Raw genomic sequence first — 21,967 nt, forward strand, 5'->3', positions numbered from 1 at the left:
GCGCTTTTACATTCCCATGTCTCAACACACATTTTGCTGATGATACGGCAGTTTCAATTTCTGAAAAGAATGACGAGGAGTTGGAGGCAAAACTGAATACTGCATGTTCTAATGTTCTTGATTGGTGTTCTTCAAATTTTATTGCTTTGAATGTATCAAAAACTAGTTTCATAATTTACGGCAGAAAGTCAAATATCTGCCCTCGTATTACCCGAGTTACTTCTTCAAAGTATCTATTATCAATATCTCGGGTGAAAATGATAAAGTACCTTGGACTTGTGATTGACGAAAGCTTATCTTTTAAAACACACATTCAAAATCTACGCTTAAAGATTTCAAGGTATGTTGGTTTAATGCGAAGGTTGAAGCTTTGTTTGCCCAACTGTGCTTTACGAAGTATTTATTTTGCTCTGATTCAGGCTAATATTAATTATTGTTCTCTAGTATATTTATCTACATTTAAAAGCCATATTAAACCAATACAGATTTTACAAAATAAAGCCCTAAGAATCCTTAAACTTTTTATTCCATCACCTATTGAACTTCCAAATAAGTCTTCTACAGCATCTTTATATACTTATCTAGATATACTTCCAGTTTCTCAACAATTTGCTTTTGGAGCAATTCTTTTCAAAATCAATTATGACATTAAGAAATTACCGCCATATTACCTCCATCAAAGTTTGTTCTCCCAATCACAAGATTTACATAATTATAACACTCGACAAAAAAGAGTATCTACATTGACAAGTATAATACTGAGAGATCTAAATTCGCTCCGTTTGTGTCAATAGCTCGGTGCTGGGATGCTCACAAGGCTCTTATTGATAAATTTTCCTCTATCCATTTAATAAAAAGGAAACTTAAATTTCATTTAGTGCAGGATTATTTTGAATTAAGTATCTTTTTAGTAAGGCAAAGTTATTTGTATGGTTCGTTGCTCTGGGTGATTATGGGCCTCTCAGCTATCTTCCAGTATTAATTTATCTATATATATAAAAATAAGTTGTCTGTCTGTCTGTGGATGTGTGGATCAGGTGACGTCACCTGAAAAAACTGGATCAGGTGACGTCAAAACTGAAAAAACTAAAAAAAGGCAAAAACTACAAAAAAAACTAAAAACTAATAAAAAAAATAAAAAAGCTAAAAAACTAAAAAAAACTAAAAAAAGGCAAAAACTACAAAAAAAAAACTAAAAACTAATAAAAAACTAAAAAAACTAAAAAAAGGCAAAAACTACAAAAAAAAACTAAAAACTAATAAAAAAAATAAAAAAGCTAAAAAACTAAAAAAACTAAAAAAACTAAAAAAAGGTAAAAAACTAAAAAAACTAAAAACTAAAAAAAACTAAAAAAAAGGAAAAAACTGAAAAATAAGCTATAAAATAAAGGTAAAAACCAATAAAAAACTAAAAAAAAACTGAAAAACTAAAAAAAGGCAAAAACTACAAAAAAAAACTAAAAACTAATAAAAAAAGTAAAAAAGCTAAAAAACTAAAAAAACTAAAAAAACTAAAAAAAGGTAAAAAACTAAAAAAAGGTAAAAAACTAAAAAAAATAAAAAAAAGGAAAAAACTGAAAAATAAGCTAAAATAAAGGTAAAAACCAATAAAAAACTAAAAAGAAAAAAAGGAAAAAACTAAAAAAAAATTTCATCTAAAAAACTAAAAAAAACTAAAAAAGGTAAAAACTAAAAGAACTAAAAAAGAAAAAAATAAATGACGAAACTCAAAGAGAAAGCGACCAGGACAAAAGGAATGTTCGATTAGCAATCAACAAAGCACCGGGACACAGGGAGTATAAATGACGACCAGGACAAAAGTAAAAAAAAAAAACTATCTATATATATAAAAATAAGTTGTCTGTGGATCTGTGGATCGTGGATCAGGTGACGTCACCTGAAAAAACTGGATCAGGTGACGTCAAAACTGAAAAAACTAAAAAAAGGCAAAAACTACAAAAAAAACTAAAAACTAATAAAAAAAATAAAAAAGCTAAAAAACTAAAAAAACTAAAAAAAGGCAAAAACTACAAAAAAACTAAAAACTAATAAAAAAGCTAAAAAACTAAAAAAACTAAAAAAAAGGCAAAAACTACAAAAAAAACTGAAAACTAATAAAAAAAATAAAAAAGCTAAAAAACTAAAAAAACTAAAAAAAGGTAAAAAACTAAAAAAAACTAAAAACTAAAAAAAACTAAAAAAAAGGAAAAAACTGAAAAATAAGCTAAAATAAAGGTAAAAACCAATAAAAAACTAAAAAAAAACTGAAAAAACTAAAAAAAGGCAAAAACTACAAAAAAACTAAAAACTAATAAAAAAAGTAAAAAAGCTAAAAAACTAAATGACGACACTCAAAGAGAAAGCGACCACGACAAAAGGAATGTTCGATTAGCAATCAACAAAGCACCGGGACACAGGGAGTATAAATGACGACCAGGACATAAGTAAAAAAAAAATTAACAAAACTAAAAAGAAGGTAAAAACTACAAAAAAACTAAAAAGAAAAAAAAACTAAAAACTAATAAAAAAACTAAAAAATCTAAAAATCTAAATAAACTAAAAAAGAAAAAAAAAGGAAAAAAATAAAGGAGAAAAACAAAACTAAAAAACGAATGTATATACAGACCGGTACACCGGGATACAAATGACGACCGGGACACAGGGAATATAAATGACGACCGGGACACAGGGACACAACTACAACGGGGACACCGGGGGAAACAGGGGAATATAAATGACGACCAGGACAAAAAAACTAAAAAGAAAAAAAAAACTAAAAACTAATAAAAAAACTAAAAAACGAATGTATATACAGACCGGGACACCGGGATACAAATGACGACCGGGACACAGGGAATATAAATGACGACCGGGACACAGGGACACAACTACAACGGGGACACCGGGGGAAACAGGGGGATGTAAATGACGACCGGGACACCGGGACAGGGAATGGTCGATTAGCAATCACCATCAACAAAGCTCAAGGGCAATCATTAGAATCATGAGGTATAGATCTGAATACAGATTATTTTCCCATGGACCATTATATGTTGCATGTTCAAGAGTCGGTAAACCTGACAATCTATTTATATGCAAAGACAATGGGACAGCAAAGAATGTTGTATATTCGCAAGTTTTACGTAGTTAAAACCATATATATATATATATATATATATATATATATATATATATATATATATATATATATATATATATATATATATCTATATTCACAGGTGGGACATAGGGACACAACTACAATGGCGCGTAACTATTATGGCGCGTAACGACTTACGCGCGCGGGGGGGCTTAGGGGGGGCGCGAAGCGCCCCCACCAACTAGGTGTTGGGGTGGCGCGAAGCGCCACCCCAACAGCTAGTATTTAATAATATTGAAATTTTTAATTTCTTCAATAGTATTGAAAGATCCTGGGCTAGCTGCTACTTTCATATTATTGTTGTGTTATTGTATCTTTGCCGTCATGTTTATCTTTGTATTGTAGTTTATGTTGTTATTGTATCTTTGTCTAGGCCTAGTTTTTCGAGCTTGTCTCCCCATGGGCCTTTGTCATATATATACATGTATGTGTGATTAATAAATAAATGAACTTGAACTTGGAACTGAGCAAAGACCAAATCTGTTGAAATTTTCTATGGATAGGTTTAATTATGATCTGGATTGGTTTTTTCCAGTCTCCTTTATCCAAGTCACATGCAGATGAGTATAATGGCTTAAATATTGCAGGCTTCCTTGGTGAACTAGCAGACTGGAGCAGTGGAGAAACCATAGTACAAAAGACTCATGATTTCGGAGAAGGTAATATTAAGAAATTTGTCTCAAACAACAAAATCAAAGCAGTACTTGTCATTCGTAATCCTTATGATGCCATCATCTCTTATCACAATTATATCTACGGAGGCCATAATGGTTTTGCGCCGAAAAAAGACTTTAAAAGACAAGGTATTTAAATCAGTCTATAAACTATGAGTCAGGTGTTAATTAGGAAGTTACTATTTGTTTGAACCGTTATAAAAAAAATATTTTTTGTGTGAATTGTTATTTAAAAAAAAAAAAGGGTTATTATTGGATATAACCTCGTCTCTCTAGCCCTCCAAGGGTGATTGCCTCCCCCCTCTTTATACAGGATTTATCTTACTTTTGTGTAGTGTTAATGATATTTGTCGAATCTGACTAACTGAAAGAAAGGGTCATGAAAAAACTCGATATTATATTTTAAAGTCTTACGTAAATGCTGGTTTTAAATTCGAACTTCGAAAATAAAAAAGAATATTGACTAAGAACTCATTTTTTAAACTATTTGGTTAGGTTCCAAAATCATAGCACCCCTATTACAGTTTATTCTCTCTATAAAAAAAGTGGATTTGGACGAAAGAACAGGAATATACGCAAATATTTAATTTTGAAGGGAGGGGCGAGGTTGAGAAAATGATTAAAACGAAAAGCAAGTGAATTTACGAAAAACATCAGAAATTATGGGGACAAATCGTGAATATCGTAAGAGACGTGGCTACGGGTTTTTAATTCTTTTCGCTTCTTGGAACTGGAGAACAAAAGTCATTTTTTAAAACAAAATGAGACTATTATACAAAAAATTTTTGAAAAATAGACTATCACCATGTATATGACAAATTAACAGCTTTGGAGTGTAAAAATCGTTTAAATTAAGCAATTGACGTAGGATCAGACGTACAGGATTTTCATGAAATGCTTAAAGGATAAAGGTTAACCTGTTCGACGTAACAAGGATGTGTTGTGTTCTCTATCCCCTCCAAGATTCTGTTCCTCTTAAGACAATTGCCGATTAAAGCTTGTTATTCTGGTCACCCGAAATAGTGCGGCTTTACCTGGCGGTAAGGATCCATAGTTTTGTAACGAATTACAAAACTGTGTCTATATACAGTAGGCTACGCATAACGATCTAGACTTGTCAAGGAAGCCCATGCCCTGCCAGATTGATTACCTCTGAGTAATTGGTACTGGGTTTGCCGTCCTAATTAAAAAAAATTACCTTACCCCATTTAAGTCCATATGTGTTTGAGTTTCTACAAATGTTCTAATTGGCTGGCTTGGTTCATTCACATCTAATAATCTGATACCACGGATTCTTTAGTATTTTTTTTCGGCTAATTCTTATCGAAGGATGTTAGGTTTTCCTTTCGCAAGATCAAACAATCGTATCAAGTTCATGGGATCAAATTGAGAAAATATCCCTCAAAATTCCTCTCATCCTTTCAGGAAGAGCGTATAGGAATCGATTTTTCTTTCAGAATCTTGTCAAAATCCTATGCGTTTGATCGTACCTTTAGGCGATAAATGGTTAAAAATATATTTTACATCAAATTCGAACTTTTATCCACTTATGTAATTATTGATTATTTCCTAGATTTAGCTGGAATTTTAGTAATTGCTCTAACTGTATGAGATGTAGACGACGCTTCATCCTTTATATGTCAACAGAGAAACACTATGCCGCGTAGTGTTGCTCCTTTGGCATGTAAGGGATTTTGGATTGGAATTTTAAGGCTTTAGGTAACTAAACATGTCTATTATTTTATAATTTCCCAGGATTCTGCTCTACAGGATATTTGGCTAGTCTCATAGATGCGCTACTGTTTAAGCGAAAGATTTTAATTCTTGATTGAAAAAAAGAAGTTTTTACTGGTAAAATTCTAGTTAATTGACTTCTTGCTATTTCGGAAAAGGTTTAGGTTAGGAAAATAGAACTTTCAAAAATGGGTCTACAGGCTAAAGTATGTCCCGGGAAGGTATTTTAAAGCACCCACCTCTACTCTTTCTCCCTCTAGAGGGCCCTGAAATTTGCCTACATGACAGGTTTTTTAGCCTACCTATTGAAATTTTGAAAAAACAACATTAATTTTCAGTTACTAGTTCCTTTTTCTCTGCCTTTAGTTGTGAAAACGCAATTCCTGTTATTTGAGTGGAATTTTGAGCAATGTCAATGTTTTTTTTTTTTATTTAGGAAATGTATTTGCATATCTTTAAAACCTTATAAAATGGAATTGAGCAAAGTTATGAAACTGAAAATAATTTTGTTGTACTTCAATTAAGCAGAAGATCTATTTTGCAGGGTTTCACTTTTGTAACACACATATTTTTAAAGGTCAGCAAAGGTCAGGGCCCTCTAAAGGTAGAAAGAGTGGAGGTAGTTACTTCAAAATACCTCCCTGGGACATCTTTAGTCTGTAGATTCATCCCTGAAAGTTTCATTTTCCTAACCTAAAGCCTTTCCGAGATAGCATGAAGTCAATTAACTAGAATTTTACCGTTTTTACATTTTAAAAAATATATTTTTGGTTTTTAAAAACCGGAAAAAAAGGCTTCTACAAAATATAATTGGTTGACTTCACATGCAAACAATTACAAGCAAGAATAGATTGAACTTACGCCCCCCGCCCCACCACCAAAGAAAAACCAAGGTTTTACATTTTGCTAATATAATTTTGTTTCTTTTCCATAGAATTCGCCTAGTTTTTTTCTTACTTCAGCGGTAAACGCTGCCATTTCCTGCCATTTTACTTACTTGAGTCTATCATTTTCCAATTTTTGAGTCCTTTGCCGCAAAGCGCAGAGTCAACTCATAATGTTATCCAATTCATGATAAAAAAAGAAAACCTTTATTTTCACTTTGAAACTTATTGATTTTTTAAAATTGAAACCTTCGTTTTCTTTTCGCAGAATGGAAACTGTTCTTATTTTTTCAAGTGAAGAATTGGCTAAGCACAATAATGAACTGGATGGAATTTTCAGATGAATTATTCATCATTCATTATGAATTATTAAGGAAAGAACCGGTTCCAATTTTACGAAATCTGACACGATTTCTTGGCCTAACAATTGAAGAAGATCGCTTCAAATGCATTCAGGTAAGTTCCTTAAGGCTAATGGTCTTTTTTGTTCCCGCCCAATTTCTGAAACAGATTCTAAGAATCTTAATAACGCCACTGCTAGTATCTATTCGATAGCAAACTCGTTTATGAGACTTGACAAAAACATAAACAAGTGGGAGAAAAAAACAAAAGATGTTTGTTTAGCAAAAGCACGTTAGATTCTACGGAGATTAATTTAAATGAACAGGTTATGTAAAAGAAAATATACCCACTGCTGAGCTAAAAATAGTGTTTTCTTTTGCACATCAATTTAAAGGGTAATCCTATATTTTTTCGCTCAGAGATTTTGATTCGATGTGCATTGAATGCAAATGGTAGAACTTGTACGAAAAGTAGACAAATCTTTTATTTTCGAGATGGGTGTCTGTTTTGAAATGTAAAGCGTGAACTCTCCCAAACCTCAACCGAGACCGAGTCCGTTTGGAAATGAAAATTGTTTGGCTATTGGGAGAACCCTTGGGTATTGAGAATTGCAAGCAGTTAGAACTTAAACCTCGTCATGTTACTTCTGAATTCCTTTTTACAAATTGTGATGAAAATGAAATAAATGAAATAATTATGTGTATGAAATAACAATCCTGTGGAGTAGATGAAGTATCGTTAAAGCAACAAAAACAATTGTTATTTCTATTTTGACTCATCTGATTAATTTATCACTTGAAGAGGGAACTTTTCCAGAAAGACTTAAATTAGCCTGAGTGCTACCCCTTCACAAAGGGAAGTCAAAAAATGAACCGAGTAATTACCGATCCATTTCTATTTTACCTTTTTTTCGAAGATTTATGAGAAAGTAGTCCATGAAAGAATGTATGATTACCTCCAGGAGTAGAATCTTCTGTGCGATACCCAACTTGGCTTTCGCAAAGGACTTTCTACGGATATGCACCAGCTATCTGGAATTCAATCCCCTTGGAAATCCGGAACTCAAATAAACTTACTACCTTCAAGCGAGCAGTGAAGGGTCGTTCCAGAAATACTGTTTAGACTTGAATATCATGCGGTCCTCCTCTTTTCGATCTTTTCTTTTATTTTCTTTTTTTTCTTTTCTTTCTCTTCGTCACTCCCCTTTTTTCTCTTTTTTTTCTTTTTTGATAAATCCAGTTGATTCGTTGTTTCTGTTAGTTGATTGTTTAATTATTCTTTAGTTAAGTTTCTGCCCTAGTCAAGCACTTTTGTGCTTTCCTGGCAGATTATGTACATGTAATTATGTGTTTTTATTTAAATATATATGATTGAATTGAATTGAAGAATTCCTGCGAACAAAACTCTAGCACAGCTTGCATCAAACAATAAGTGCGTAATTGGTAATTTGATGTGTGTGTGTAGACTTGTTCCTGTGTTTGCGTACGTTTGTGTTTTTGTGCTCCTCAATCTCATCCTGCTAAATAACTAAGAAGACTAATCCGCCATTCCATCATAAATTTACTATGAAAAAGTAGCACATAAACAGAATTGATGGAAATAAAACTAATTTATTGGGAAGATAACAAGAGGAAAAGTTTGTGTAAAACGAAAAACTCAATGCATACCCGTACTAATGAACTTATTTTGGAAGAAATATAGCCTCTCAGGCGCATACGGGTTAAAGCACATAAAAAAGAATTTTTATTGAAATAGAAGAAAAGCGATAACAGTAAAAAGTTTGGGATTTCCCAAAAGGAATTTAAAAACCCTTGTCCATCGTATCTGCCCCCATTAAAATACAACAACGAAAACAAACAGTCCGCACATGCAAAAGTAAACTACCCAAAGAAAAAGGATGAATGTTTGAGAGGTTTTTCACTCTCAGAAATCATATACCTCAGGTGGCTAGTACCAAGCATGGCAGAAGTGTGCCAAGCATAGAGGAACTGTGAGAACAGTACTAAGAGTGAATGATCTGTGCCAAGCATGACATAAGTATCCCAAGCATGGCAGATGTCTGCTAAGTCTGATACAAGATCGTGATTTCATAGCAATCTGGGAATGTACATTATACAATTAGGCTAGTGAGTTAAGTAATTGAAAATTAAAGAGCCATTTGAAACAGACGGACAGAAAATAAAATCCTTCAATGATCTAAATGTGAAACGGTCAAACATTACTGTCTATGCATAATTGACTGAAAATGAAGAGAAATAAAAATAAATAATTATACCAAACATAAAAGAAATGGGTACTGCTATATACAAATAATTAAATCCTAAACGATTAAAAATTAAAATGAGTGCTAAAGTTAAACCAAAAAGGACACAAATTACTGCCCATAGGAGTTCGACTAGAGTTCCGTTCTAACCGTAAACCAAAATAAAAAATTGTCGCTAAATAGAATCTGTAAACCTTAATTGTTGATGTTTCCTGTAATTAGTATATTAAACACTAAATAATTATACATTACACATTCAGTTCATTTTCAATATCTTTCCAGTCACCTTGATTTTTATAGTGGTTTTTTTGTGTCAGTATTTTGGAATTAATAAGATGAAAGCTATTTTCCATGTAATAAGATTAGGGCATTAACGTTATTTTGTGTTAGGGCGAGATGCACAAGATTTCGGAAAAAAACTTAAAGACGCTTTAATTAAATACCAAAAATGAACGAATTGTACAGAAAACGTAATAATTGTAGGAAAAACTATAAAAATCACAAATACTAAGCCCAAGTAACATACAAGAAATTTATAAGAAAAAAACTAAAATTGTTTGTATTAAATGTATTTAATATACTTCAGACCAGATAAGAAACTTCATTATTTTTGGACATCGACGAAGAATGAGACAGAAATTTATGGAGGAAAAAATAATTTTCCTTGCCAATATTTTTTAACACATTTTTTTTTATCAAACACGAAGATTTATCTATTCCAAATCAGACCAAATTATTTCTTCAAAATCACTGTTTTCATGCATTGAGTTCCTGGTAAATTCACTGTTCTCCCCCGATCCCTTCTGTGCGTTTTTTTTCTTGCTGTTCACTTCAACTCGACTCAACCTTCTTTTTTTTCCTCTTTTTATTTCTTGAGACAAGCTTGAGTCCTTCGGTTGGTGGGCTGTTGTACATTTTACAGACACAGGTTCTCTGATTTCCATATTCCTTGCAACCCTTGAGTCTAAAATTTCAGGAAGTAAGGATTCATTCCAGAAGGCTTCAAGCTTCGGAAATATTTTTTCCCAGTAGTCTTTCGATCGGTGAACTGTAATTATTTCCCAATACTCAATAGAGTTATAAACTATTAAGTGGCATACCATTTTATCCAGTATCTCGAGTTGGCCTTGTATCTGGGCGAAATACCTGTGATTTTTTTTTAGCTGAAGACCTTCACTGGATAATTCAAGAAAAAAATGCTTTAACTAAATTTTTTGACTGGGCCACATCATAAATGGTTTTGAACTCTGGTATATTATGCACCGTTTTTATCTCTATAGGTGTGCCATTAGGGAGCAGCCCATCTACAGATGCAGCAAGATACTGATACTGTGGATGCACACTGAGTCCTATTTGATCTCCCTTTACGACTTTTAAGTTGAATTTGTTTTCATATGCTTCTAGTGCCACTACTTCTAAATCTAAGCCCTTTTTCATTAGGGCAGAGCAGAATCTAGGTCCCAAGTTTCGAATTTGCTTAACAATTGGGGCAACTCTGGTGCTGTTTTTTCTGGTTGCAATTCTGTGGAAGTAACTACTAGTTATTCTCTTAGATCTTTCTTCAACCCAAGTGTCATTTTTGGATTGGCCCTTGGTACTGTTGAACAAACAGCTTATACTGGCAAAATCCAATTTTAAATTCTCGTCAGTATATTTTTGTATGGCCAAATTCATTTCATCAGAAGTCATGTCTGGCTTATTGCAATTTGGTCCATAGTCACGATTACCAAAGTTATAGTTTCTATTTTTTAACTTAGCAACGTGTTTTCCTCCAAGAGCACTATAATAACTGGTCAAATTACGTTTAGATATTACACGGAGTTTAGCCGTTTTATTACAATATTTTTTTGTTACGCTAGAAGGACTAAGCCCAAAAATATTTTTCCAAGCTAATTGATGCCATTTTGGACCTGAATTATAAGCAAGACTTGCTCCATGAACTCTTGCATGATATGAACCTCGTTTAGACCGGCTTATTTGCTTTCCTCCGATGAATTTAGCAACAACTGACATGTAGCTTTCAGCTAAGTTTGTAGTTGCGTCATTTCGAAGCTGCTCTGCTTTTCGACACACAATATCGACCTCTGTCATAACATCTTCAAACACGTGCAGGGGAAAATTATTCCACCGATCTTCTATTTTACTATTCACGGTCAATTCAGCAATCTTAGGACATCCAGAATCACATTTTGTGTGGTTTCCGAAAACATGGTACGGACCTCTTTTTAACAAGATTTTCAATTCTTCTGCTGTTCCATTATTTTCAGAATTTATTTTTATCGCACCCCTTAAATTTTTTGTCAGTTGCTGGATAATTCCTCGGGGAAGACATTTTGTGTACAAACCTTTTTTATTTTTGCACAAATTATATAGATGGGCTGTATAGTTTTTTGTGACGTGATTTGCACATTCATGTTTCCGTATGTTGGAACCGTAGGAAACACTTTGTTTTAGCTTATAAAAAACACTGGAATCACCGTCACCGATAAACTCTAAAAACTGTAATCCGTGCATCTCCTCACTGGAACGAAAGCCTTCAACTAGAATATCTGTTTCCATGCTCCTTGAATTTCCGTTATAATTCAGAAAGCAGAAATGATCTTTGGGAATTACTTTGGCGTTTGCAGAAGAAAAACATATATAACAGTATTTATTTTTTATGCCAACATATAACAGTTTTTTCGTAAATGCATCTATGATAACTGCAACACATCCTTTGGCCGAATAATCGTGTCCTTTGCTACGCTTATTCCAGCCTCCATCACATATCACTTTTGTCCAGTATGAGTCCTCCTTATACCTATCATCATGAATGGCTGATTTTAAGGCCTCTCGTCCATTTTCTAGCAAAATTTCCGATAAACTATTCATCCAAGCATTACCAAGCTGCCTTTCAATACGGGAATAAACTATTCGTGACATTGGTTTCACTCCAAGCACCCCGAAGAATTCACACAGTGTAGAATACCCTCCTCCACTACCCATGGCTCCCCAAACAGCCTTCGAATTCAAGCAGCCTTTAAGACTTGATTTTTTTTCGGAAAAAGCAACCTGTGTCTGGTCCGTAAAACTTGAAAGATATTCTTTTACGCTTGTTGCTGGACATTCTGGTTCACCTTTAATCCTCTTTTCCCAGTTACACTTATTACACTTAACTTTCAGTTCAGTTTTCAGGCCTTTCTTTTCTAATTGCTTTATAATCAATTTTCCGTGATCGCAACTGATTTTGTGTCTGAATGCTGAAATTACTTCAGCAAGGAAATACCTTAGATTCACAATGCAGTTTCCATCTGGAATTCCAGATAAGTCTATCTCAGTATTCGTATCGGGGCAATCAACACCGTGAGAACCACTACCGTTTCCCAATTTATTTGAATCGTCTATGAGAGGATTTGCTGAAAATTCTTCTGAAATTTTCGATCCATTTGACAAATTATCTTTATCTTGTTCTCCAAGCAGCACCTTTCTAAAAAAAATGAAAAGAACCATAGAAAAACAAAACAGCGACCCGGCTCAATAGTAAACGAAAGTCTAAAAAACGAAATTTTGATACTAATAAATACGTCAAAAGAATCGGATTTTAATTAAATTTATTCCTACCCATCAAAAGATAAGAGCCTGAGAAAATTTGTCTTATTTTGGAAAAAAGGGGGAAACACGCCCTAAAAGTCATAGAATTGTTTTGCCAGAAGACTGATCAAGGGTGCGTGTTTATTTGTTTTTTGTTTTCTTTTTCCCAGGGGTGATTGTATCGACCCATTGGTCCTAGGGTGTCGCAAGAGGGCTCATTTTAATGAAAATGAAAAGTTCCAGTGCCCTTTTTAAGCGACCAAAAATTGGAGGGCACCTAGGCCCCCTCCCACTTTCATTTTTTTTCTCAAAGTCAACAGATCAAAATTTTGAGATAGCCATTTTCTTAAGCATAGTCAAAAAACATAATAAGATGTCTTTGGGGACGACTTACTCCCCCATAGTTCCCGGGGGAGGGGCTACAAGTTATAAACTTTGATCAGTGTTTACCCTGACCTGATGCCCACTTAATTGGACAATCTGTCTTGGCTTTTTCTACAATTGGCCATGACTTGACTTTTCCCACAACTATTCCTTTTAATTAAAAGTCAACGGTTGAGGGGTTTTGGCTGAAGGGGGGGGGGGGGTAGAGGGGAGGGAGCTACGTTGAAGGATCTTTACTTAGAGGAATTTGTCACGGGGGAAAAGAAATTCAATGAAGGGGCATAGGATTTTCTAGCATTATTAAAAAAAACACTGAAAAAATAATAATGAAGAAGTTTTTCAACTGAAAGTAAGGAGCAGCATTAAAACATAAAACGAACAGAAATTATTACGCATATGAGGGGTTCATCTCCTCCTAAATACCTCGCTCTTTCCGTTAAAGTAATTTCAACTATATATTCTACGGACTTGGTGATTCTAGGGTCATTCTTAAAGAACCGGGAGAAAATTTAAGCTTTAGTGTAAAGAGCGAGGTATTGACGAAAGGGTAAACCCCCTCATATATGTAATACAAATATACAAAGTTCTAGGTGCTTTTATAAGTTACCAAAAATTGGAGGGCAACTAGACCTCCTCCCCCACCCCATTTTCTTCAAAATCGTCAGAACGAAAATATGAGAAAGCCATTTAGACAAAAAAAGATATGCAAATTTCGTTGTGCGGTTAGCCAAATCAAAACATGTATTAATTTAAAAACGTTCAGAAATTACATAAAAAAACAGTTTTTTTTTAACTTCAAGTAAGGAGCGTCATTAAAACTTAAAACGAACAGAAATTATTCCGTATATGAAAGGGGTAGTCCCCTCCTCAACGCCTCGCTCTTTACGCTAAAGTTTCTTATTGTTTTAAAAAGTATAGTTGTGAGAAAGAGTCAAACTTTAGCGTAGAGAGCGGGACATTGAGGGACTACCCCCTTTAATAAACGGAATAATTTTTGTTCGTTTTAATGTCGCTCCTTACATGCAGTTAAAAAAAACTTGTTTTTTTTTATTTAATGGACAAGAGGGAATGAAACTTGTATATGTAATTTTTACTTACCGGTATTTTAAATTCAGCCACCTTTTGTTGATAATTTTCTTCCTCATATCTCAAATGTCTTATTGACTTCAGTTGACAAGTCAACTAATCAGAGACACAATGCCTTGGAGGCGTAATGCCTAAAATTGGATAAGAATCCCGCCTTTTTTTCTATTGGCTGATGAACAACGCTATTAAGCCGGAAACAGGGGTAAAATAAGTAAAAAGTAAGCACATTTTGAAATTGTATTTTTCTGATTTTGCTTTCAAACTATTTATGATAGACATCAGAAATTTTCTGTAATGGTTGTAGATTATAAAATCTACATATGATCCAAAATTCTACCCTCTGGAGCCAACTTCATACCTTCTAGCAAGAAAAATGTTGAAAATTAAAAATAATTTTTTGCACCGTTAAAAATAAAAATATAACAATTCTGCAACCAACATTTTTTTTTAAATACTGGCAGGATGAACTAAAAAAAAAATCTACTGTCATTTCCCATCCACTAAATTTTTATTCACCAAACTAAAATAACTTGATTTCTTTTTTTTGCACAATAGGTAAAGCATATACAGAAAAAGTGAAACCAACATTTTTTTCCTTTTTAACTCGAGAGTCATCAAAAAAAAAATCAGTTCAAAATCACCAAAATCGCAGAAGTTATTCATGATTTTCTATCATAGGAGAAATAGCATTGGACACAAATTAAGACCATTAGCCTTAAGGGAATTTCAAAATTGTGTTTTTCTTCACATAAAAATAACAAAATTTTTATTTAGGATAGTTGGAAAAACTTCTTAGAGTAATATTTCATTACAGGCAATTTCTTTGCCAGAGACTAAGAGGTAAGAGTTAATGCTCTTACCCGAATGCAAGCTCCAGATATTAGAAGGTAAAGACCCTTAAATCGTCAATATAATTTCCCTAGTAAAAGATTTTGAGAGATTGACAAGCACATGTCCCAAATTCTGAAAATGGTGAAATAATCAATAATTTATCTCGCTTTAACGCTCTCGTTCATTATCAAATAAAAAATAACGAGACAAATAATCCAGCTGATTTTAGAATCAGTGATTCCCCTCAAAAGCTTCGAGAAAGTGAGAGATACTGGCGATTTAATCATAAAATGAGGCAGCTAGTGTACAAATTCCGCCTGAAAAAGATTTAACTGTTGGCTCTTTCCCTCCCACGACTTAGAAAGTTGAGAGGTAGAGACACTCTGCTCTTATTAATGAAACACTTAGCTTGCCAGTTCAATAAAATTTGCAACCCTTGAACTTGGCTTTACAAAAAGGGAGGGACCGAAAAAATATTCCCCCGGGCCTGGAAATCTGAAGACCAAGAAGCATTTTAAGATTTGTCAAAAAAAAACCTCTTATCAGACCTCTATCATTTCCATCGTCCGGTGAAACAATGTTTACAGGCTTGGATTTTCCAAAATATTTGACTCATATATTCTAAGGGAGGGTCAACATGTTTTACCCTTAGATGTTTTAGTGCTAATAACTCAATCACTCCTGGTATAATTTTGATTCCAACGTAAAAAAAAAAAAAAATCAGATATCCATGTTTCTGCGCAGCATATGGGCCATCAGGCCTGCTACAAATGATTTTACAATTCTTTTTTTCCACATCATGTTATTTTGGAAAACTAATAGGTTTCCAATCGTATGTTACAAAGATGAGCGCAGTAATATTACGGTACAGAGATTAGGCTCAAGAGATTGAGAAGAACCAACCCTCTGACTTTAGAAATGAGTCAGCGAGTGGATCAGTCCACGTTGCATATAAGTTCCCTAGAGAACTCCAAGGGATCAAAATTCAGTTTGAAGAATCTAATATGAGATTTCAGTTCCCATTTGAAGACTATTTATTTATTTTTATTGAGAAAAAATAGAAATATATAAAAGAAAAGGGAATTGCTAAAGGACAGTGTAATTTGAAAATTCATTCTGCCATCATACCAGACACTGTTGTTCAGTTCCCATTTAAAGTGAATTTGTTTATCTAAAGAGCAAACTGAAGAGAAAGTAAAAAAGAGAAGAGTTGCAAAAAAGAGTATAGCTTGAAAATTCAGTCTGTGATAGTAGACACTAAAGTTCAGTCCCCATTTAAAGATAATTTATCTACTCTTGCTCGAAAATCTAGACAAGGCGAAAAAGTTGCAAAACGTGACTATAACTTGAAAATTCAGTCCGAAAAGACAGACACTTTTGCTGGGTTCCTTTGAAGAAGACTTATTTCTCCCTCCTACTGTAGTAAGGAAAGGCAAGAAAGAAAGAAAAAAAGATGCGAAAAGAGATATAATTTGAAAATTCAGTCTGCATTGGCAGACTGTACTATTTTTCTGGATCCATTTTTTTCGGGTCACAGTTGCAAGCTTAAAGGTGAGGAGAAGGTCTCCAACCTCTTAACAGAAAGTTGAGATAATCAGGACGTGAAATTGGAAGGGTCACACCGGGTGCAGGAGATGTCAGGTGTCATTGAAGACGTGGTCGGGTTGGATGAACCTGGGAATGGGTCGGAGGTCTGTCCTTTCTACTAACCGAGGAGTTGGACCTTGGAAGATGGCGAGACTGAGTCCAAACAATGTACTGTAATCTATCATGGCCTAATCTGATTACCTTCCCAAGGTCTCTTTTGTAAGCTGCGATCCTTAAGGGACGCTCTCCCCTATGTCGAGCTAATAAGTATTTCCACGAATTTTTACCCCTTCGTCGTTTACGCAACTCCCAACTCCAGGTGGTATCGACGATTGCTCCCTATTTTTTTAATCCCTTTGTTTGAGACCCTGCGCCCACATCCGACTTCCCCCAATCATTCCCGCAACCTTTTGCCCTAGCTCCCATGTGTAATTTTCAACTATACCAAGGGGCAAGTTCAGTTTGATCCAGATGTGGAGTTGTTTCCATCGATGAAAATTGAGAGGCTAGTCAAGCCAACTTATCCTGATGCTTGGTGCCGTCCCATGTACCAGAGCCCCATTCTTTGCCACTCTCAAGTATAAATTTGAGAGTACAAGGAAACTTTGTAATTGCGCTACAATTGTCTCAGAATACAAGGGTGACTAAATGACTCTTAATTCATTAATTTTCATTTGAATTTGGAAGTCCATTTAACTGGGCCCTCACCGTGAAGATAGACATTCAGGAATGGTTTGTAAGTAACCGGCACTTGGTGTCAACCCACTTTCCCTTATTGTCGGTGGGCTATTTATTGTATATCACTTATATTTATTGTTATCCCTTGATATTTTGTACTTTCCAGCTGGGTGAATACTAAGAGATTTTTAACATTGGAGTTAAAGGGTGTTTTGTCTCCACATATTATTTCGAGATCCCCATTTAGCTCAAAATAATGAAGAGGTCCAAGCGATGTGTCTCCTGGGAGTGTATAAATCACTGAGCACCAAGAGCAAGGGTCTTAAATTCTAAATTCTCTTACTCTTCACAGATATATTTGTGTAGAAAGGTGGCTATGGAAGTTTACACCTCTTAAAACTGGAATATTGAAAGAATTCAAATCAATGGGGCCGGAGATACAAAGGCACATTGTAAATTTTTAATCGAGAATTATGTACGAATTATCAATGTTAGTGCCAAAACGAGCAAAGCTCTGACTCAAGACTAAGTCCCTACTTGGTGCAAAAAAAAGTCCTGACTCGGTGTAAACACGATCTAAGTGCAATATTTGAAATGTTGGAGACGCTGCTTGGGAAAGAGTTAAGAACAGATTCACTTCAAAAACAAGCTAAGTCCGAGCTTCGGTCTGAATCAATATGAAAATAAACTAAATATTGACTCGGTGCGAAAACGAGCTAAGCCTTAAATTTGGCGCACAAATGAGCCAAGTCCTGATTTATTGCAAAAACAAGTCAAACCCTTATTCAGTTAAAAACAGGCCAAGTCCTGATTGAGAGCAAAAAGGAGCTAAGTCCGAGCTGCAGAATTTCAGCAAGTCAGTACAAAAGGACGTAAATTCTGGCTTGTTGTGAAGACGATCTAAGTCTAAGCTGGGGAGAGTCTTCCTCCATTTTCAACTTTACTAATAGAAAGGTGAATAAGTAGGAACTTGTTTCAATCTAAAACATAAAGTATTTTTAAATCTGTGTGATTTGAGGCACAAAGCTATCTTATGGCTCTTTTCCCCCTCTCCCATTTATCAGTTTTCAGCAGCAAAGTGGGCATTTTTAACTTTTTTGGTCTAGAATCACACAAAGGCTATTCAGTTTGTACGATTTTAGTACCGAAGTACATAGAAGGGCAAAGAACCCAACTTTATAGCAGAAAGGTAGACGTATTGCATGGTTATGAACAAGTATCGACCAAGGAATTCGATCTTTTGGATAACAGGACCTAGGTGGGTCCATGGCCCCTTCCTCATCGCCGTCTACTACCACCAACTCTTCATCAAAAAGGTAGGCGCATTTTGTCTGAACGCAAAATCACAGAAAGATTTTCGACCTGTATGATTGAAGGCATAAAATAGGTCCTTAAACCTCCGAAATCATCGCCACCGTAAACTTTTTAGGAGAAAGGTAGACAGATTTTATTTCCTCTCCAATCAGCTTCACACTTATAGACAACTTGGACACCACCTTGGACCAACAGGGCATGACAATCATTCTCCCGACAACTACCGCAGAAGTAACTAATCTAAGATGATGAATCCCCGGCGAATCAATTGGAAATTTGTTTGTACAGGCGTTTGTCTACTCTACTATAATCTGGCTCTCGTTTTAAAAGGTTTTATTTAGCTATAAATGTTTTATACTTCTGAAAACATTGGAAATCAAAGCAATGCAAAAATAAGCCATTTTAACATAATACAACTCAATTAAAAGCACGAATATATTTATTCTACGAAATTATTTTTTTCTTTCTTGTAAACTAGTATTTTTCTGTTTTGACATAAAAATAGCACACTTCAAAACTCGTGTTATTTTCAGTAAGTGCAAGTAACATTCACATATTTTTGGCCAAAACGGTCACTTGGTTTTATAATAATTAGTGGGAAATGGCGCTTAAAATGATTAGAAAAGGACTTAAAATTTCCGGTCGAACGAGCCCCCCTGAATATTAAAAAAAAAACAAAAACAAAAAAAAACATTAAATCAATCTGATCACCATGGAAAAAGCTGCTATTACAATCCTCTCCAAAGAAAAGGAGATTTTTCTCATAACTTAAAATAGAAGACTGATACCTCCGTTATAATGCTCTAGAGATGCTAATTTTGATAGCATTATTTTAACCAGTTACAATCTTTCATTTTTGCTTAACTCAAAGGAATGTTTCTGAAATTGCCGTAGACTACTAGTTGACAATATACACTTGCAATGAATTAATTGCACAATAACCCCTCCCCCCCCCCTTGAAGACTTACTTAAGGTAGAGCCGACGGTCATTTAAGATAAGTCGAACTGAGTATCAGACATTGCACGGAAAGTATCTTTATTTTATTAAATTTTATTGTACCTTACATGCTTGCAGAATTTATTATTTTTCTTCCAGGCCTATCCAACTGGAAAATTCATGAGGAATAAGAAATCGGATGAAATGGAGGACTTTCCATTCCCAGAAAGTATCAAAAACATTATTGATAAAAGTATTCAATATGCTGACTACCTACTAAAGAAAAGCTGCCTCCCATCACTGCCTCTTGAAGATTACTCACATTATAACAATAATGGGATAGTAAAGAGAAACTTTCGCTTGAAAAGCAAAGACAAATACTCGGATGAAAACGAATTTTGGGTGTCTGCTTTTTACAATTTAATGCCTAAAATAGGTCAGATAATCGGCATCGATCACTTAGATATAATAATTAGAAATCCAGATGTATTGAAAGATTTCGGTGTGACAGTTGATCCGAACTTCCCAGGTCACACGGATCTCTTGAAATCGTACGAAGTAGTAAATAAAACATTATTGTCTAAAATTCCAGACGATTTCTTTAAAAATCCAGCAGTGAAATTTGGGCAGAAAAGAGATTAAGCTGCTGTATTCTATTTATCCGCTTTAAAATTTAGAGTAATGAATAAGTAGCACAGCAGAATATTTTTCCTCATTATCGATATTAGTCTAATTTATATGTTCCTTGTTGCGTCAAAGACTGATATTAAATTGTTTGTTTATTTAGTTTATCTCATAGCTTATAGCTGATGATATCCCAGCTCTGGCAATAACACCTTAAGATATGGCGCCAAACACCTTAAGAAGGCACAAATTTTCTTATAATGGAAAAGGCTGATGTGGCCCAAAAACCAATATCTGCTTGACAAACTTAGTAGCAAACTGATACCTATGTTGGGGTTAGGAACGAGATAACCTGCCCATTTTCAGTATATTTCTTATGGTTGTACCTTCTGTAAGCTTTACATCTACAAATTGTATAAAGATTGGTGGTAATTTTCAAGATGTTCTTTATTTTTATTTTTCAAGTTCTGTTGGAAATCAATGGTGGCTATTAATGGCAGTTTACCTGTAGAACTATAAGACTTACAAGAAACTCGACAAGAAACTAAGACTATAACGTCCACCTAAATACCATCCAGCAACTGAACTTTATTGTAATGGTGTCAGTGTATTCTTTGAATATGACCGAGGAGTGCTATACTACTTGTGACACTAGTGGAGACCTTGTTATTTTACCCCATCATGGAATCGTTACCGCTCCTATTATGGATTTTTCTTTTTTTGTCGCCATCTTCATAATTATTTACGAACAACGCACTTTATTAGGACGTTTTTGTTGTTGGTGTAATTGAATGGAGCTTCCAGAATTTCTTCTCTGTGCTCCAATTATTACAGACGTTTCAATTGGGTGTGTTGGATTAGAAATGATTTTCTTCCTCTCTTTTTTCAACAATTTTAATTCAGGATTGCTGTCAAACGTAAAACTGTACGTCAAACTTGGTGTTTATAACATCTTGTAAATGTCAAGGGGTTAATCAGCCTTGTTACTGGATAGAAAAATTGTGGCTCTCTTATAAACGATCCGACATTACTAACAAAATAACACTCATCTCATAAGTGTATGAACTGGCTTTATTAAAACGCTCATTAGGTCAGAAGCTGAGATTTCTTGAAATACGCTTTTCAGGATGAGATGCACAGATGAGAAGTCATTAGCAGTTTTCACTTAACCAAAAGACACGCCTCGCTAAGCAAAGCTAACAATATGTAAACGACAGGATAGACGTAATGTTTCCTTTCAGCGTTCTAAAGCGGTAGAGACAATAATATACGAACAACAAGCTGGCTTTTTCATAGAAGACAACTTTTCCTTGGGAAAATTTTTAAATTTTAATAAATGAATGCTCTTCGGTTGGCTAAGCCAGGTACTGTATTAAGTGAGACTAAATCTCCATAGTAATTAATGCCACAAACCCCGTACTGAAAACGACAGTTTGTTCAGTCCTTAGATACAAGTTCAGCTTAGAACAACACTTCACTTAAATCAGTGGTTCCCAAACGGCTTTGGGCCATGCTCCACTTAGGCATTTTAAAATCCTATTGTTCCCCTTGTGACTTTTAAATTTTGTTACTCAAAATTTTACCCGTATTCACCCAAAGGAAGTCTGAATCGCAATTAACTCGGAATCTTTTTATCGAGTCGTCCTCTAGTCATATTTTATTTAGTATAATACACTAGTTATATTCAATTTTTGTCTCTATACAAAACCTTTTATACAATGCATGACCTCATTGCAATACTATTAAGTATTTTTTTTATTCTTTAAATGCATATGAATTTGACGTTATTACAATGATTTTTTGTTTAATTAAGGCTCTAGAGCAGGGTAAGCCGAAGGGTGCAGCGTCCTGCACATGACCCACGAAAATACTGCTATGCCCGATTGGTAGGCCTGTGCC

The 21,967-nt window shown here is 34.4% G+C and overlaps 2 protein-coding genes across 2 annotated transcripts in view; one reads left to right on the forward strand and one right to left on the reverse strand.

The window, feature by feature from the left end:
• Nucleotides 1-20,230, forward strand: part of LOC136036184 (sialate:O-sulfotransferase 2-like) — a 35,820-nt gene extending 15,590 nt beyond the window's left edge. Inside the window, exons 4-6 of the mRNA XM_065718260.1 lie at nt 3,748-3,963; nt 6,721-6,908; nt 19,604-20,230. Of these exons, the coding sequence (XP_065574332.1) occupies nt 3,748-3,963; nt 6,721-6,908; nt 19,604-20,086 (887 nt within the window). The 3' untranslated portion in view covers nt 20,087-20,230. The remainder of the gene's footprint in view (nt 1-3,747; nt 3,964-6,720; nt 6,909-19,603) is intronic.
• LOC136036643 (uncharacterized) lies at nt 6,924-14,806 on the reverse strand. The gene is made up of 3 exons (XM_065718942.1): nt 14,110-14,806; nt 11,935-12,523; nt 6,924-6,953 (listed from the first exon to the last, which is right to left on the reverse strand). Exons 1-3 carry the CDS (start codon nt 14,154-14,156, stop codon nt 6,924-6,926), a joined length of 666 nt encoding a protein of 221 aa, XP_065575014.1. The 5' UTR covers nt 14,157-14,806.
• Nucleotides 20,231-21,967: the final 1,737 nt, after the last annotated feature.

Source organism: Artemia franciscana, chromosome 15 (assembly GCF_032884065.1).
Source record: "Artemia franciscana chromosome 15, ASM3288406v1, whole genome shotgun sequence".
Lineage (NCBI taxonomy): Eukaryota > Metazoa > Arthropoda > Branchiopoda > Anostraca > Artemiidae > Artemia > Artemia franciscana.

Coding starts and splice junctions, on each gene's coding strand:
- LOC136036643 (XM_065718942.1), bottom strand. CDS start 14,156: ATGAGGAAGAAAATTATCAACAAAAGGTGGCTGAATTTAAAATACCG. Junction 12,524..14,109: donor TGGCTGAATTTAAAATACCG/GTAAGTAAAAAT, acceptor CATTTTTTTTAG/AAAGGTGCTGCTTGGAGAAC. Junction 6,954..11,934: donor TTGAAAGGCAGCTTGGTAAT/GCTTGGATGAAT, acceptor AATCTGTTTCAG/AAATTGGGCGGGAACAAAAA.